Source organism: Megalobrama amblycephala, linkage group LG10 (assembly GCF_018812025.1).
Source record: "Megalobrama amblycephala isolate DHTTF-2021 linkage group LG10, ASM1881202v1, whole genome shotgun sequence".
Lineage (NCBI taxonomy): Eukaryota > Metazoa > Chordata > Actinopteri > Cypriniformes > Xenocyprididae > Megalobrama > Megalobrama amblycephala.
In genome coordinates this window covers 5,857,851-5,869,681 of record NC_063053.1, presented here as the reverse complement: position 1 = coordinate 5,869,681, position 11,831 = coordinate 5,857,851, and the positions used below count along the sequence as shown (strand labels likewise).

At 38.1% G+C, this 11,831-nt stretch overlaps 1 protein-coding gene across 6 annotated transcripts in view; it reads right to left on the bottom strand.

The window, feature by feature from the left end:
- Nucleotides 1-11,831, bottom strand: part of letm1 (leucine zipper-EF-hand containing transmembrane protein 1) — a 29,279-nt gene continuing 17,448 nt past the window's right edge. For 2 of the 6 annotated variants that reach the window (XM_048204149.1, XM_048204150.1), the window contains exons 6-15: nt 10,973-11,176; nt 10,726-10,845; nt 7,696-7,827; nt 7,375-7,545; nt 7,168-7,293; nt 4,335-4,469; nt 4,046-4,239; nt 3,795-3,827; nt 1,384-1,540; nt 969-1,284 (exon numbers count right to left, since the gene is read on the bottom strand). In XM_048204149.1, coding sequence (XP_048060106.1) covers nt 1,132-1,284; nt 1,384-1,540; nt 3,795-3,827; nt 4,046-4,239; nt 4,335-4,469; nt 7,168-7,293; nt 7,375-7,545; nt 7,696-7,827; nt 10,726-10,845; nt 10,973-11,176 — 1,425 coding nt within the window. In that variant the 3' untranslated portion in view covers nt 969-1,131. Of the gene's footprint in view, nt 1,285-1,383; nt 1,541-3,794; nt 3,828-4,045; nt 4,240-4,334; nt 4,470-7,167; nt 7,294-7,374; nt 7,546-7,695; nt 7,828-10,725; nt 10,846-10,972; nt 11,177-11,831 lie in introns of all 6 variants that reach the window. The other 4 variants (XM_048204152.1, XM_048204153.1, XR_007186697.1 and 1 more) reach the window with 3 other exon arrangements.

Genomic DNA, 11,831 nt, shown 5'->3' with positions numbered 1-11,831 from the left:
AATAAATCCAAGATAAAAGCTGAATAAAAAAAACACATCAAAAACTAACTCTGCTACCATCTTCAAGTCAGTACAAAAACTTCTGCCCTGAATAAAGCTCAAGTGCTGAAGATACACATCTCAATACTACTTCAGACCTTTGCTGTGTGACAAAGCTGCAGTGCTTGGTGGCTTGAATGTGTATGTACAAGTATAAATGAAGCATAACAAACCTTCTTTGGTTATTGAATAAACATGAGTGTGATATTAATATCTTCTGAGCAACATTCAAGAATCTCATGAAAATGGATTGTGAACTGAAAAGAAACATAGAACTAAATCAAACTGGATGAGCAGTGGAATGATGGGGACAGGTGGTGTAATGTGCAAAGAGAGGAAATGACCTTAGATCTCAGGAAATGGTGTAAAATTATGGTAATATAGTTGGATCTTATAGCTGAAGTGTGCAATTTCTGCACCACAAAAATAATGACTGATCCACCCCAATCTCACACTATTGGTTGAGATGATGGCATTATGTCCAGCCCAACAAGTCTGCTCAAACAAACAGTTTGTTTTGTACCAGTAGTGGCGCAGAAATGACCCACTCCACCTTTAAGAGGGCCTTTTCGAGAACAAATGAACAAATATTCTGAATTTACGGCACCCCGCACATGACATTTGAGGGAAAAAATAAAAAAAATTGTAGCCACAACCTATTAATTCATTCCACGTTGTGCTACTTTGTGGCCACAATTTAACTAAAGCGAGGGAATGAATCAATAAGTCGCAAATTAGTACAACACGATTTACCTAAAACAAGGGAACAAACTGATAAATTGTGGGAACTAATACTTAATTCGTAGCAACGGTTTCAGTACAGCACTCCATACTGAATTACTTTTGCCTTCTAATAAATACATTTCTCCTCAATTCATTCATTACACAAAAGTCGAATTTGAACAAAGCAAAGTTTGTTCATATATATATATATATATATATATATATATATATATATATATATATATATATATATATATATATGAATGCAGAGCGGAGGTCAGCCTTGGTTTAGCCTCACTCGGAATCTCATTAACATATTAATTGACCTCAAAAAGCTTCAGGATCTTTTCTATTCCCTACACGGCAAGTCTAGTTTTGGAGTTTAGCTGCCTGCTCCTTCTCGACCTTCTCCTTGGCTTTCTCCTTCTCCACCAACTTCTCCTCCTTCTGCAGCATCACCATGATCTCTGCCACCTGGTTGGTGGAGATATCGATGTCCTCCTTATCGATCAGCTCTACCACCTAACATACACACACACGCCAGATAAATGTCAACATCAAGCTAAAATGCTGATTCAATAAGAGGGAAAAAAAAAAAATCAATGAGCCCCATCTTGTTACCTTGAGGACATCATCGAGGTCTATCTTGCCATCTTTGTTTTCGTCGAGAGCGTCTGCGATTCTGAGCAGCTTCTCTTCAGGAATGCTCTGGATCTGCTTCATGACTGTAATGAGCTCGTTGATGCTTATCAGATTCTCCCTGTAGGACAAGAGCACACTGCATACAGGAAACAGTTGCTTGATAACACAGCAGGTATGATGGTGGAGGACGAGTAAGTTCACTAATCAACCAATAGCATGCCGTGCAGGGTTCCCAGAAGAAACGTTTGAGAGTGCTTTTGGGAGTCATTGCTAATAGTAATTAGAATCTGATTCTCGAATCTTTAGAATTTTTCACTAAATCATACAAGCCTTATTTGTAGTTTCACAGATGACTGAAATAAAGGCCTTAAAGGGTTAGTTCACCCAAAACTTGGGTGAAACAATTCTGTCATTAATTGCTCACCCTCATGTTGCTCCAAACCTAAGACCTTTGTTCATCTTATCTTAATTTGTGATCCGAAGATGAATGAAGGTCTTGCGGGTTTGGAACGACATGAGGGTGAGTAATAAATGACACAATTTTCATTTTTGGGTGAACTAACCTATAAAATAAGTGATCCATGTTTTACTTGCAACAGAGAACAATGAACATGAGTGAACAAGAGTAAGATTTCAGAGAACAATCCTAATCGTACATCTGATTAAATCAATAACCAGCATTTAATGAAATAAACAACAAAATGACAAGCAAACCGATGATGGATTAAAATATTAAATCAAATGAAATCACACTTCAGACCTCCTAAAATATTTAGTATTTGGTTAAATAGGGATGCACCGAAATTTTGTCCACCAAAAATGGCATTTTCGATTTTTAGCTGAAAGAGAAAAACGGCCGAAAAAATATGAGCAGAAAATATGCCGCCGCGCTCCGGTTTCACTCTCGTTCTAGCCGTTATCACTCCGTGGTGTGACGCTCCGCTCAATATTTCTTTTCCGCTCCACTAATTCTCCACTCAGTTGCTCACGGCTAGGGTTGCAAAGGGGCGGAAAGTTTCCGGTAAATTTCCGGAAACTTTCCAGGGGAACTTAACCTGGGGAATTTTGGAAATATTCCAATTTGGAAACTTAACAGGAATTTATGGGAATTTACGGGAATTTATAGGAATTAATTGGAAATTTTGGGAAATTTATACAGATTCATAATATTTATATAAAATGTATCATATAAAACAAATGTAAACATTTTGTTTGGTCATAACATGAAATAACAGTTATTTTTATATTATATTTTTTGCATTCAATTAATTCTAATTTAGTAAATATGTAAATTAAATATATTTTTATTGCAGCAATTGTTATGTGTTATTTATTTCAGTGTCGCATGATCCTTCAGAAATCAGTCTAATTTTGCTGATTTGATACTTATTTGTTATTATCATTGTTGGGTACAGTTGTGTTAGCATGTTAGAAAGATATCTGAAGGATCATGTGACACTTGAGACTGGAGAAATGATGCTGAAAATTCTTTGATCACAGAAATAAATTATATATTTTATGTATATCAATTATTATACCATTATTTTAAATTGTAGTTATGTTTCACAGTATTACAGTTTTTTCTGTATTTTTGATCAAATGTGCATGTTATGGGCTGGGGGAAGCACAGTGCATGCAGGGGGTGTGTCCTCAATAGCCCTGCAGTAAGTAGTGTGCTGTGTGAGGAATGTGCAGGGTAAAAATTAAACTAAAATTGCATTAAATAGGGTTGTTTTAACCAAAATTATGTTATTTTCAACTACATTTAAGTACCCTGTTATTGGTTAACCTGCAATTTTGCAAATTCCCTGTTTATTCCCATATATTCCCGTTAATTCCCATATATTCCCGTTAATTCCCATGGAAAGTTTCCAGCTTTGAAAATTCCCGGAATTTTGCAACCCTACTCACGGCCAATGCAAACTCTTATGATTGTGTGGTTTTAAGGGATGTTTCTCCTCACAAGTAGGATATAGGAGACATTTCAAGGTTTTTAACATCACAGGACGATGTTGTGAAGCAGTAATTTTCCATTGTTTTTCCCTTGGTATAATAACACTTGTTGGAATTGTACTGGTCAGACAAAGTCAAAGCATTGAATAGTGTAACATCTAGACGAAGTCTGAGCATTGAAACATACGTAACTAAGATTATTCAATAAACTCGGTTCTTTTTATTATCATCACTTTGTCACCTGCTCTTGCTTCTTCCCTGGCTTTCTCAGTCAAACTCTCAGTGTGATAGAAGACATGCAGGGATTCAGCGTACGGGGTCGAATCTGATATTTCTGATCCAGAATTTTTATTTCGGTGCATCCATAGGGTTAAATCTAAGTTAATTCTTTTGATGAGGAAACAAAACAGAAGGCGAGCGGTCACTCCTGTCCTTACCTTGGCAAGTCACTATGTTTCTCAAAGAACAATCTAAAAAACAACAAAAAATATTTTTATTTGGACTGGGAACCCTTTTTTTGGTTTGTGTTCACAAAAGTTATTCTTCCACCACCATTTTACCGTGTTGATTACAACTTCATCATGCATTACTGATGATGTAAAGTGGATACTCGCATGCACTCGCACACAGAAACCAAAATCAGCAATTAAACCAAATTCCATTCCAACAGCAAATCAAGGTCTCTTACCCAATCGGTGGTGTGGTGCTGCTGTCCATCTGTCCGTCTAGCACTACCTTGTCCTTCTCCAGCTCAGTGATGATCTTATCCATTCTGCCAATCATGCGGTTGACTCGCTTTGACAGACGTTGACTTGCCTTAGACTCCTCCACCACTTTCTCCTGTCCCGTCTTGGATAGCTCTCGCTTTATCTCCTCCAAGTCCTGTAGAGAGACACAGTGGATCACACGTTTAATTGTTTATGAACGAAATGAGTTTTTTTTTTTTTTTTTAAAACCCTCTCTCTCGGCAGACGCACCTCGCTGTACTCCTGCACATCATCCTTTAGGTCCTCCAGCTCCTCTTTCTCTTTGGTGAGGAGATTCTTCTGCTCCTTCAGTTTGGTGCAGGCATCATTCAGCATGTCAATCTCCTCCTTAGTGATTTCCTCCCCCTGAAAAATGACACACACAGTGTCCATCAACACTCACTCCTGAGAACACACACATTTACATACATGCACAGCAGTGTTGGGGAAACTCTGAATCAGTTGTGGACTTTTTGGAACTGGATAAAGTCTATGAATAAATACTTTTAGTGAGGAAATGAATGGAAATTCTTTGTAACTTTTAAAAATGTAATTAGCTAAAGCTATTTTTCCAAATAAATTCTTAAAATAGTCCATGCTCAATAGATAAAGTCTTTTGTGCTCTTCAAGGCTGCATTTATTTGGCCAAAAACACAGTAAAAAAAAAAAAAATAATATTGTAAAATATTATAATTTAAAAGAACTGTTTTCTATTATTTTTAACATTCTTTGATGAATATAAAGTTCAAAAGAACAGCATGAATTTGAAATGCATCCTTGCTGAATAAAAGTACTAATTTCTTAAAAAAAAATAATAATAAAAAAATCTTCGAATGGTAGTGTAACTTGTTATTGGAAATTGGAAAAGCAACACTGGTTTGAAAACATTTTAACTACAGTCACACTTTTGAAAAGTGTAGTTGAGGTACTCCCCAAAACTGATGCAGAAACAAAGTAGTTTCTTTTTTTATAAGAGGATCAGTAAGAGGAAAGGAAGGTCTTCCATACAGCAAAAGTGATAACAGAAAGGTGACTAAAACCAACTGAAACACATCGTAAGGCTTATTTAGTGGGCCTCTGAGCCACATAAGACACAAAACCATGAGGATTTTCTGCAACTTCACTGTCCTACAGGCTCACGCATACGCATAAAGGGAGAGAGAGTTGAGGTGAAGTAGGAAGGAGGACGCAGGCATCACCACACACGACTTCTGCTCTTTCAAATCACTGTATTCACAAATGTACAGTATGTACATTTGTTTCAGTCATTTTTTTTATACAAGTTATGCTGAAAACACCAAGCCTTTCAAGAGTCTAAGCCTAACCCTAAACCAACAGTTCAGATTATGAAATTTTAAATGATGGGAAAGCACACAGTAAAGTGACTAGTAAGAGCAGAGCATCAGTGTGGTGGTCTCCAGATGGGGAGCAGTTCAGCATCTAACCTGAATGTACAGATACCTCTGCCACTGCTTGAACTGGAAAAATGAACACGCAAAATAATACACAACACACAAAGACAGAGAAAGAGTATTTCCTGTGACATGACAGCACAAGATCCTGTTGTACAACAAACACAGTCATCAGTAACACCAGAGACGGCATGAAGGACAAATGCAGAGCTTAAAGGTGCTAAAGAGGATATTTTGTTTTCTACATTTTTGCAATATTACTTGAAACTGTCTTTACTAACTGATAAAAGACTATTTATTAGGTGCACTGAAAGGAATAATATTAATATACATCATCTGTGCACGAGGTAGGGCCTTAAAAACATCAGCCAATCGTTTACGTGATCATCGCGTAAACGATTGGCCCTCTGGCTTGTCAATCACTGCCATGACGTTCCTTGTGAGAGACGTGCGCGGCTGTAACTTTCCACACTCTACAGGCACCGCATGCAATGTTTTTGTCAGGAGACAGGAGTAACAACTGCAGATTATGAGTTACCTGCGGTGAGTCCGACATAATGAATCCACTAACACGACACAGCGAATGCCGGTGGTAAACACTCGTGTTCCAATACTCCTGCACGAGTTTTGGGAGGCGTTCCCTCGAAATGAGCTGTGAAGGAGGGGGGTTGTTCTTACGCATGCGCTCATTTCAAAAACTCACTAACAGTCTTTGGTTTCTCAGTCGACGAAAAGATCCTCTTTAGCACCTTTAATATCATCATCAGAATTATTGTCACATAAACTGCAAAGAACTGTGCAAATTAAGTCTCATCTTATTGCTCTGGAAAGTGTGAGTGCATTAGTTGAAATCATTCACTAAAAAAGATGTGGTTGGTCCAGCTAAACCATTTTTGGTATCGTAGTACAAATATATTAGCAGCTTTGGATGTTTGTAAATGTAAATACGTTTATTATCAAGACAGAAAATTGCTGCCTAAAGGTATTGCCAAAATGGCCTTCGAGTGGACAGACTTGGATTAAAAGGGTTATAAAAACACTTTTTGATAGCTTTCATTACTCATATTAACAAATTATTTTATAATGCTTAACATTTCATTAGTAAAGAACACTACCGTTCAAAAGTTTGGGGTCAGTAAGATTGTTTTAATACAATCAAAACAGTAATACTATGAAATATTACAATTTAAAATAACTGTTTTAATATTTTGTGGAAACTGTGATACTTTTTTTTTCAGGATTCTTTAATGAATAAATTTCAAAAGAACAGCATTTATAACATATAAATGCTGTTCTTTTGAACTTTATTCAATAAAAAATTATTAAAATAAAAATAATTCCTTAAAAAAAATTACTGATCCCCAAATTTTGAACAGTAGTGCACATTTACAAAGTTCATCACATTGTGTTTTCATGTAAATATTTTAGGATTTGGTTTTATTTCTTGTTAATAATGTTTAATAAAAGTGTTAACAACACATCTCCAGAGTTTAAACAGATTTAAGAGAGAAAATTTCTGTGTCTTTTTGGTGTGTGTGTGTGTGTGTGTGTGTGTGTGTGTGTGTGTGTGTGTGTGTGTGTGTGTGTGTGTGTGTGTGTGTGTGTGTGTGTGTGTGTGTGTGTGTGTGTGTGTGTGTGTGTGAGTTTGTTACCTTAATACCCTCCAGCACAGGTGCAGTATCTCGTAGTGTTTCTGAATGGATGGCCACATCTACATTGGAGAGGACATGTTCTGCATCCACCCGTCGTTCTGCTTCGAACGCCACCATCTCACTCTCCTGTGAACATATACGAACCCTTCATAAACATTTCAACTACACTACAGGTAACACTGCCAGACTGAAAGTGACTGTAATGACCTGTGCGGCCAGTTCCTTCGCTTTCTCTGCAGCATCAGCCAGTCTCTCCAGCTCCCGCTCTCTATTTTCCTCTCGGATGGCTGCCTCTTCCTGTAGCGTGGCCTCCAGCTTGGTCTTGTTATCCACTTTAGAGAAGTCCAGCTCTGCCACCTTCATCTGCGCTTCTTTAGCCTGTTAAAGCACACAAAACACACTCTCATTTCACCAGAAAAATCGGAAGCATTGACTGCATGTATATGACTATACATTTTTCATGAACCTAACCTATATTTATTGCAAATATAGGATATACTGCATCGACCATCTGTACTGTGTACATACCATGATCTCTGGCAGGTTCTGTAGTGTGGTTTTAAGCTGGTCTGCAGGGGACAGTGTGTCTGGCAGGAACATGGCTCGGGACAGCAGCAGCAGAGATGTGGGGATGTGTTGATTGAGGTGAAGCTCTAACCACTGGCATGATCAGAAATGTGCAATACATGATGAGAAGACAAATTACTGGGAAGTAGGGCTGTGACGAGATCTTGTGCCAGGCGTGGATAGAATATGCCACCGCCACATTATGCCTCCACTGTCGTTTTGCTTTTTATAGAAATGAAAACCATTTAATTCAGTTGGATAGCAGTCGCTTCAATCCCAACCAGCTCATCCAACATGAGCTCCAGCACTGTACGAAGTGCAGCAGAAATCAGATCATGTGATGAGAGTGAGTGACGAGATGACTGACAAGACCATGGCGGAGGATTTGTTTCACAACAGAACCTAAGCATCTTAAATGTCTTATCTTGTAGAATGCGCACTCAGCACCACCGCTTCCTATTCACAGAGCATGCGCGATTGCGAAATCAAAAGCGAAAGTAAAACGCGATTTCAACACCACGCATTTTGAAAGCGGCTCCCTGATGCATGCAAATATCTCCCAATATGAAAGCTATCTTAGCCTGGGCTGTGTAGTTGTAACCAGCTCTGTATCATGCTTGAAGAAAATGTTGGTCTCTATTTGATGACTTTGATTATGGATTAACACTTGTTTGCACTTAAAGGATTAGTCCACTTTTAAATAAACTTTTCCTGATAATTTACTCACCCCCCATGTCATCCAAGATGTCCATGTCTTTCTTTCTTCAGTCGAAAAGAAATTAAAGTTTTTGATGAAAACATTTCAGGATTTTTCTCCATATAGTGGACTTCAATGGGCACCAAACAGTTGAAGGTCAAAATTAGTTTCACTGCAGCTTCTAATTGTTATAATAATACAACCATTATTTGAAGCGCCAAGTTAGTTTCACATGGTGGTTTGCTCTATTTTGATCGCTATCATACACAACAGTGTTTATGTCCTAACTGTAAACTTTTTTCTCAGTATTTCTGTGATAATTTGAATACTTGTAACACAGAAATAACTACTGTGTGGTTCAAAACGGCTCTCTCTGGATCAGTGCGGCAGCATGAACACAGATTTGAATGTTCAGGTATGATTTTGTCAAAGGTTCAAATGACGCAGGCAAATCGTTGTCATTAATAAAATACACTGCGTTCCAAATTATTATGCAATTGACATATCAGTAAGATTTCAGTACAATAAACATTCAGATTTTAGTTTTTCTAAGAAAATGTTTGTTTGTTTATTTATCAATGTCTTTTTAGATAACTGGTATCAATCTCAGACAAAATCATTTGCCAGATCTATGGAAACCCTACTTAGAGGTTGTTCCACATTATTAAGCAAGTCACAGTTCTCATGCAATATGGGGAGGAAGAAAGATCTTTCTGAAGATGAAAAGCATGAAATGGTGCAATGTTGTGCAAAAGGCATGAAAACAACTAATATTGTGTGAAACTAAATGGAGATTATCGAATTATCATAAGATTTGTGAATGATTTAGAGCATAGCAGAATTCGGTCACATAAAGGTTTATTAATGAAAGTTCCTGTCAAAAAAATGTATTGTATTAAAAGGGCAGCTATAAAAAAAGCCAGTGTTGAGCAGCAAACAGGTATTTGAAGCTTCTGGTGTCTCTGGAGTCTCAAGAAGCTCTCCATGCAGGCTGGCAGTTGTGCGTAAAGATGCATTTTAGCCACAGTGGGTGTAGAAATACATTTTCAAAAAGTTTTATTGCTGTGGTGTTTTTTTGCAGCATGGGATAGTGCATAGTGCATTGTACAATAGTGCGTTGTACTATGCACTATCCTCCTTTTTATACCATAGCTGAAAATGGCTAGTTATGAGCTCCACATATCTTGCAAAAGTCATTTTAATACCCTCCATCTCACTTCCCAGTATTCCAGCCCAAATCATCACCCACCAGCTCCTTGCTGACGTCGCAGTCTTGTTGGAACGTGGTGGCCATTCACCAACCATCCAGAAATCCATCCATTTAGACCATCCATTGTAGTACAGCATTCGTCAGTGAATAAAACTATTTAAAAATGAGTCTTCATGTATTCCTAAATCCACTGCAAATGTTTCTCTTTGTGAGGTTTGGTTTGGAGTGGCTGAAATGCATCTTTACGCACAACTGCCAGCCTGCATGGAGAGCTTCTTGAGACTCTAGAAACACCAGAAGCTTCAAATACTTGTTTGCTGCTCAACACTGGCTTTTTTTTATAGCTTCCCTTTTAATACAATTAATTTTTTTGACAGGAACTTTCCTCAATAAACCTTTATCTGACCGAGTTCTGCTGTGCTCTAAATCACGCACAAATCTTATGATAATTCGAATATCTCCATTCAGTTTCACACAATATTAGTTGTTTTCATGCCTTTTGCACAACATTGCACCATTTCATGCTTTTCATCTTCAGAAAGATCTTTCTTCCTCCCCATATTGCATGAGAACTGTGACTTGCTTAATAATGTGGAACAACCTCTAAGCAGGGTTTCCATAGATCTGGCAAAATATTTTGTCTGTGATTGATACCAGTTATCTAAAAAGACATGGATAAATAAACAAAAACATTTTCTTAGAAAAACTAAAATCTGAATGTTTATTGTACAGAAATCTTACTGATTTGTCTCTTGCATAATAATTTGGAACGCAGTGTAAGATCGAGTGGGTGTTTGAATCGAGATCGCAATCTTTTTACGATTAATCGTGCAGCTCTATCATAAAGTAGAACTGAAATGACATTCAATACAAGATGATTAGTTAAAATATTTCAAATGCACCTGCAGGTTATTTTTCTAGTCATGTATTTCATCATTGAGGGTTTCTAAAAAAATACTGTGTAAAAATCTTGTCTCGTTCTCGTAAACTCAATCTCGTGTCTCGTCTCATCTTGTGAGCTAACCGTCTCGTCACACCCCTACTGGGAAGCAATAATTATAGAGGGATGTGGAGCATGTGTTACCTGTTTAAGCTGCTCTCTCAGTCTCTCCTCCGTCACTCCCAGAGCTCTCATCCCTCTCACACGACATGCTGCCTGCAGCTCGTTCACATTCAGACTGTCCACTCCCTCCTCTGCTATCAGCTGTCAATCACACACACATGTGCAAGGAAATCAGCTAGGAACAAACTGATATAGACATTCCGGCCAATACGATTGCTGACCCGTCTTGACACAACACAACTTTAGCTGAGTAAGGACATGTTCTAACCTTGTCGTCTGCACGGATGGCTCTGAGTTTCATGATGAGCTGGAAGCGCAAGAAATTGTTGGTGCCAATGGACTGCAGCTCCAGCAGCTTGCACAGGGCCACCAGTTGCGGCCGTGTCAGATTATCTAAGGTCAGTTCATCCTCAAACAACTTAGAGAAACGTATGATCTGCTCATTACTGGGTCTCTCTCCCGAGTCGCGAATCTGGAAGGGAATAGGAAGGGAAAGAGAGAGAGTTTGCCACAAAAGAAGTTCCCATTCATAGCACTTATGAGCATCGTCTCATCCAAAGGCCAATTCACACCGCACAGACAGACGCCAACAAACACCGCCAGACATGTTCGCTGGGATTGTTGGATCAGTGTGTTACCTCTGTCGGAATTTGTTGGTTTGATTTCACCTGACTGAACATGTTCAACTGCCGTTTGTTGGGTCTTGGAATGTCTGAGCAGTGTGATATGATTTTCCAAGAAACTCTGACATACTCTACTGTAAACATCCTTTATTGATATGAAAATGCCCCAAACCTCAATGGTTATCAGATCACATAAATCAGAGGATAATGAATAGAAATCATGATTCTGTCTAATAAATATTTAACTAGCTGGTTTAAACATATCAGTATTTCTCCAAGTATTCGCAGTTTTGGACTAAAAGCCCTAACAGATGCTGTTCAGTGCAGCTGTGAACCACAGCAGATGAGACTGAATATGAATGCGTTTCAAAATATCATAAGATATCAAATGATTATTTTGCACTTCTGACATAAATGAAGAAATTACTGTCACTGCAACCATAAACAGCGAACAAATATCGAAGCTGGAGTATTTAATCTTTCTAATGAAACAGTATGCTCCCC